This window comes from Colobus angolensis, unplaced genomic scaffold (genome assembly GCF_000951035.1).
Source record: "Colobus angolensis palliatus isolate OR3802 unplaced genomic scaffold, Cang.pa_1.0 Scaffold82, whole genome shotgun sequence".
In the NCBI taxonomy this organism is placed as follows: domain Eukaryota; kingdom Metazoa; phylum Chordata; class Mammalia; order Primates; family Cercopithecidae; genus Colobus; species Colobus angolensis.
In genome coordinates, this window is record NW_012122043.1 from 588,305 (window position 1) to 594,448 (window position 6,144).

Genomic DNA, 6,144 nt, shown 5'->3' on the forward strand with positions numbered 1-6,144 from the left:
CACTGGGAAGGGAGTGGGCGCACTGGGGAAGGGAGTGTGGGCGCACTGGGGAAGGGAGCGAATGCACTGGGGAAGGGAGTGTGGGCGCACTGGGGAAGGGAGTCCAAAGGTAGGAAGCACCTTTTGTCCTTTTAGGGGTCCTTCGTCCCAGCCTGGATGATGAGAGACTTGACTTCATATAGTAGCAGAAAACCTGAGGGGCTGTGGTTTTCTCCTGAGATGGTTGCCGTGGTGTCCTGTGGACCTGTGGGCAGCCCCTTTGTGGGAGAGTGGGGTGCATTCCCCCCCAGCCTGTGCTCCTGCCTTAGGCTTCTCCCCTCTACCTGGCCAGTTCCTGCCTGGCCCTGGAGGGCTGGAATGGCTGTGGGGTGCCAGGATACTGTATCGTCACTCAGCCGCTGCCTGTCAGGTGGCGGCTGGGGATGTCTCAGCGGTGTGTGCTGGGTTGTTCGCTTTGTTTTGTGGGGCAACACTGACAGCAGACACATTGACAAGTGCAGGCCCCAGACCTGGCAGCCCCAGGGTTGATGTGGAGAGCAGGTGTCCACCGCCAGAGTCATTTGAGTGGCCTGAGTGATCGTCCAGGCCACAGCTGCTGCTACATCCAGAAGAGGATCCGCAGCCTGCAGGCCAGGGGCCCACTTACCCTTTCTTCTCCGCTGGGGGTGGGGACGGCTTGCCTTGGCTTGGCCTGCAGTGTCATTGTAGGGCCAGGATCACAGCCAAGAGGGTTCCTGTCATACAGTTTCTGCTTGGACTCATGAGCCCTGGCTCCGGCTTGGGGGTCCACTGTGCTTTCCTGCTCTGAAGCAGTACAGGTCTGAGTGCCCACCCAGGGGTTTCCCTTCTTGGGCTGCTGTGATGGAGCAGACTCAGCTACTGGTCCTGTGTGGAGAGCAGCATGGCCTCAGCAGGGAACAGAGCGAAGCAGGAGGACGCATCATCCATAGAGGCCTGAAGAGTGGGAAAGAGATCCCTGGGAGTCAGAGGCCTGGTGGTGCTGGGTAATGCTGCCAGGCCATGGCCCTGCCTTCTCCAGGCCCTCTCTTAGGCCACCTTAGACAGGAGTAGACAGGGGGACATAAGCTCAGGGCGCCAACCAGACCTCCTGGAGTCCCCCAGAGGACTCCCTTGGGGTCTTTCCAGGTGCCTGGGCAGGGTTGGGTTGAGGCCGAGGCCAGGCCTGCAGGCTAATGACTTGGTGGAGCAGTGTCCCAGAGCCCTGAGTAAGCGCTGATGGACTGAGCAAACGGAGGATTTGTCAAGGTGGCGCTGGGCCTGCTGGAGGAGGAGCAGGCAGAAGAGGGGCTGCTTCTGCGGATCACCGGAGGTCAGGAGTTCGAGACCAGCCTGGCCAACATGGTGAAAACCCGTTTCTACAAAAAAAAAAAAAAAAAAAATTGGCCGGGCATGATTGTGGGTGCCTGTAAGCACAGCTACTCAGGAGGCTGAGGTGGAAGAATCACTTGAACCTGGGAGGCGGAGGTTGCAGTGAGCCGAGATCACGCCACTGCACTCCAGCCTGGGCGACAGAGCGAGACTCTAGCTTAAAAAAAAAGAGAGAGGCTGCTTCTTAACCTTGTCCTGCACCTGGCATCCAGGACTGGGCCAGGAATGGGTGGTTCTCCACCAGAAATGGAGCAAACAGTTAGGAGGAAACGGAGATGATGCTCTCCGTGGCAGGAGGGCGATATTTTAACACTGACTGCTTACCCATGACAGCTTGTGGGCTGATGAGCTGATGCTTTGACATGCACCTGTGGTCCCAGCTACTCAGGAGGCTGAGGAGACCAGCCTGGGCACACAGCAAGACCCCCATCTTAAAAAAAAGAGAAGATTGCATGTTCTGGGCTGACTTTCCTTTCAGATGGGGGCTGGTACTGATCTCATCTGTGCCGCCCACCCCCAGCCTGGAGACACTGAGCATCTGTGACTTGTCAGCTCTGAATTTTTCTTGGCTTCTCTTTAGAACACATGGTCAGCAGTAGTGGTGGGGCTGGGGGCAGACACAGCTCACCTTGGCCAGCATATGACCGGAGAGACCCCAGGCAGCACTCAGCTCTCTATCCGGCCGAGTTTCTTGACCTTGGCTTTGGGGACTCCTGGTAGTAGGTGGGCTCAAGGCACCCCCTGCTGTTTCCTCCAGTGGTACTGGCTTTAGGACTGGGCTGCTGGTACTGATGAGGGAATGAGAAAGGTCACTTTTGATTGGACCAACTGTCTCAACTGGCCAGACCTTTGGGCTGAGCAAGGGTCTGTGTGTACACTGCAGTTGGCCTGCTCTAGCTGCTTCATGGAGGCCGCGTGCACACCCCCAGGCCTTGACAAGTCAGCCTTGCAGGGAAAGGTTAGGTGGCCTCTGGCCCTCCCCTAACTGCCTTTCCTTCCCCAGAGTTCCTGTCACCTCAGGGTCTGGTGCTCAGAAAGGGATGTGTAGCAGCATGTTTCAAGGTGGGGGCCTGTGTGCCGCCCCTTCCACCCTCCTGGTTACAAACCCTGGGAGGTCAGCTAATTGGCAGTTTCACAAGGAAATGTCGCCTTGGGCTGGTGCAATGTCCAGTTGGCTTCAGCCAACTCCTCTGCTGGGCTTAGGCCTGGGATGGACCCTGCACACAGGTGTCCGGGGGTGAGCGTGGGGGCCGTGTGTGGTGTACCCCATTCTTGGACGGCACGGTCTCCCCAGGCCCAGGAACGTGGAGGGCACCCCCATCCAAGGACCCGTCCTGTCTTCAGCACCAGAATGAGTTGGGCCTCAGTGTTTTGGGGGCATAATCAGTCGTTTTGCCTTTTTTTTTTTTGAGACAGAGTCTTGCTCTGTCACCCAGGCTGGAGTACAGTGGCACGATCTTCACCTCCCGGGTTCACGCCATTCTCCTGCCTCAGCCTCCCAAGTAGCTGGGACTATGGGCGCCCGCCACCACACCTGGCTGATTTTTTGTATTTTTTAGTAGAGATGGGGTTTCACCGTGTTAGCCAGGGTGGTCTTGATCTGCTGACCTTGTGATCCGCCCGCCTCGGCCTCCCAGAGTGCTGGGATTACAGGCGTGAGCCAACGCGTCCAGCCCGTTTTGCCTTTTTATGCTCTGCCACACTAAATTGGCATCAAGACCCTTGATGTTGTGGGGGGAGGGGCCGTGCACGGTGGCTCACGCCTATAATCCCAGCACTTTGGGAGGCTGAGGTGGGCAGATCACCTGAAGTCAGGAGTTCAAGACCAGCCTGGCCAAGATGGTGAAACCTTATCTCTACTAAAAATACAAAAAATTAGCTGGGGGTGGTGGTGCATGCCTGTAATTCCAGCTACTTGGGAGGCTGAGGCAGAAGAATCCCTTGAACTCAGGAGGCAGAGGTTGCAGTGAGCTGAGATTGCACCACTGCACTCCAGCCTGGGTGACAGATTGAGACACCATCTCAAATGAATAAAAAAAAGTATCGAGGCCTGAGGACACACCTCTCCTGTCTTCCCCTGGACTCTGGGCCTGGGTCACAGACCAGGCACCTTCCACACCGGTGGCTCAGAAACTTTCAGGCCTCCCAAAGTGCTGGGATTACAAGGCGTGAGCCACCGCACTCAGCCAAGTTTAGGTTTTAAACAAAAAGGGGTAAAGGAAGAAACCAGAGAAGAATTGAGGTGCACTTGCTCGGACTCCCCCTTCCCTACAGGTCCCTTCCTCCCCAGCAGGGCAGCCTCTGCCTGTCCCAGCCTCTTGTGACCAGCACTGTCTGCCCTCTGTCCCCACCGGCCCCGCAGCACTCTCGCGTGGACCCTGAAGAGCTCTTCACCAAGCTCGACCGCATCGGCAAGGGCTCGTTTGGGGAGGTCTACAAGGGCATCGATAACCACACCAAGGAGGTGGTGGCCATCAAGATCATCGACTTGGAGGAGGCCGAGGATGAGATTGAGGACATCCAGCAGGAGATCACTGTCCTCAGCCAGTGCGACAGCCCCTACATCACCCGCTACTTTGGCTCCTACCTAAAGGTGCCTGTTGGGGGGAGGCGGCGGCCCTGCTGGTGCTGTGCCCGGCCTCTCTTCCATGTCAGAGGGACTGAGTGACATGCCGGAGGGTACAAGGCGGCCTTGACAGTTCAGTGCATGTTCTCCAGGAAATTGCCCTGGGCAGGCAGGGTGCAAGCAGCATCCACGAGGGTCATTCGTCTCTGAGTGGCCATGGGGACCCACTCGCCTGCCTGTGGTAATGCAGTGAGGGCACCCCTGCTGGCAGTGGTGAGGGCCTGTGAGGAGCAGGTTTCTGGTGGTGCCAGGGTCTGGGGTGTAGGGAACGCTGTGGCCATCCTGCCCGGGAGGGTGATGGGTGTGTTGGGCCATGTGCTTGCCAGCCATGCCCTCTTCCTAGCCCTATAGGACTGGCTCAGCAGCCTGGTTTTTGACGGGGTCTTGGTGAAGTAGACTCAGCCACTGCTCTGTAGACTTGATCCGTCCTCTGAGCATCTGTAGCAGGAGGGGAGCTGGGCAAGGCCGAGGGAGCCCTTTCCTGTGTAGGGTTCTTGGCAGGGATGGGACCGGTGGGGCCTGGGCCCTGGCCGACTCTGGCCTGACTCCCACCCTGGAGCATGCCCTTCCTTTCGCTGCCAAATGCTGATGGGTTTGTCTCCGGTCCCAGAGCACCAAGCTATGGATCATCATGGAGTACCTGGGCGGCGGCTCGGCACTGGACTTGGTGAGGCATAGGCCATGGCAGTGGGGGGTCATGCAGTGTCCGAGTCCCCTGCTCCTCAGACTCATGGGCTCCAGGGGCCACCTCTCGTGTGGTGTCATGGCACATTAGGTGTTAATTAGGAATCCTCTAAAGCAAAAATGAACTGCCATCCGCACGTCTGCCCAGTTGGTGCTGAAAGGGGTCCTGGCCTGTGGGAGTGGGCGGGGGCAGGCATGCTGGGAGACGGCTGGGAGCCTCTTTTTCTGTTACATGACAGTAAGGTGAAGCTGGTTTATATGCTTTAGAAAGAGCCTCCACCACCCCACTCCCATCTGAAACTTAGTTGTGTTTGAGAAGTAAAGGAACATGAAGTCCCCAGCTATCTGCAGGGACAGCTCTCCCCTGGCAGAGAGACAGGAGAATTCAGGCATTGGGCCTGGGACAGGAGCTGAGGCCCTGCTGTCCCACCTTCCTCTCCAGCTTAAACCAGGTCCCCTGGAGGAGACGTACATTGCCACGATCCTGCGGGAAATTCTGAAGGGCCTGGATTATCTGCACTCCGAACGCAAGATTCACCGAGACATCAAAGGTCCTGCTGGGGGTGGATGTGGCCTTTGTAATGTCCTGAGCCCGACTGACCTTAGAGAAGCTGGGGCCAGTGAGGGGCAAGTGGCTAGTGGTGCCCAGGGTCTGGGGTATAGAGAACCCTGTGGCCACTCTGAAACTGAGCAGTTCTGTCTTGCTGCATTTCTAGAAGATACTGTTTGTAACAGTTTCCTTGTACGCTGAGGAAACCAGCTGTAGACCGAGTGTAGGAACGGCCGCGCTTAGCCAGAGTTGTTGGTTCCCTGTGGCTCACAGCACAACAGCAGGTGTAGGCTTGAGTAGCCCCAGCGTGTGGTCTGGCCCTGCTAAGTACGGACATGAGGTTGGGCCAGCCTGTGGGGAGGGACTTGCCACCAGCACTGAGTCATCTCTCTCATGTAGGGGACAAGTCTGGTGGAACAAGGGGCTTCCTGGCAGGCCCATGTTGGCCACACCTTTGGTCAGGGTCGCCTCTGTGGTAGCCCCCAGTGGGCGAAGTCGCTTGTTGTTGGGATTTGTTGTAAAAGCCAAATGCAGGGAGAGCCCTGGAGCTCGGAGTGGAGACCTTAGGCTCCTTCTGGCAGTGCCCCTGTGGCCCTAGGTGGCCCTGGGTTTGAGAGTGGCAAGGAGGGCCGAGGTCCTGAGGACAGCCCTGCTGTGCCCTAGGAGGCGGGTGGATGATACCCTGGCCCTTCTCAGGGGGCCCTGGGTGGAGCCACGTGGAGCCTGGGATGACGTCTGCCTGTCCTGTGTCAAGCAGCTGCCAACGTGCTACTCTCGGAGCAGGGGGATGTGAAGCTGGCGGACTTTGGGGTAGCAGGGCAGCTCACAGACACACAGATTAAGAGGAACACGTTCGTGGGCACCCCCTTCTGGATGGCACCTGAAGTCATCAAGC

The 6,144-nt window shown here is 57.8% G+C and overlaps 1 protein-coding gene across 2 annotated transcripts in view; it reads left to right on the plus strand.

Moving 5' to 3' along the window:
- STK25 (serine/threonine kinase 25) overlaps positions 1-6,144 on the plus strand; it is a 13,148-nt gene that overhangs the window by 2,016 nt on the left and 4,988 nt on the right. Inside the window, exons 2-5 of one of the 2 annotated variants that reach the window (XM_011929545.1) lie at positions 3,664-3,982; positions 4,626-4,682; positions 5,142-5,250; positions 6,007-6,100. In XM_011929545.1, coding sequence (XP_011784935.1) covers positions 4,647-4,682; positions 5,142-5,250; positions 6,007-6,100 — 239 coding nt within the window. In that variant the 5' untranslated portion in view covers positions 3,664-3,982; positions 4,626-4,646. Of the gene's footprint in view, positions 1-3,663; positions 3,983-4,625; positions 4,683-5,141; positions 5,251-6,006; positions 6,101-6,144 lie in introns of those variants that run through there. The other variant, XM_011929544.1, reaches the window with a different exon arrangement.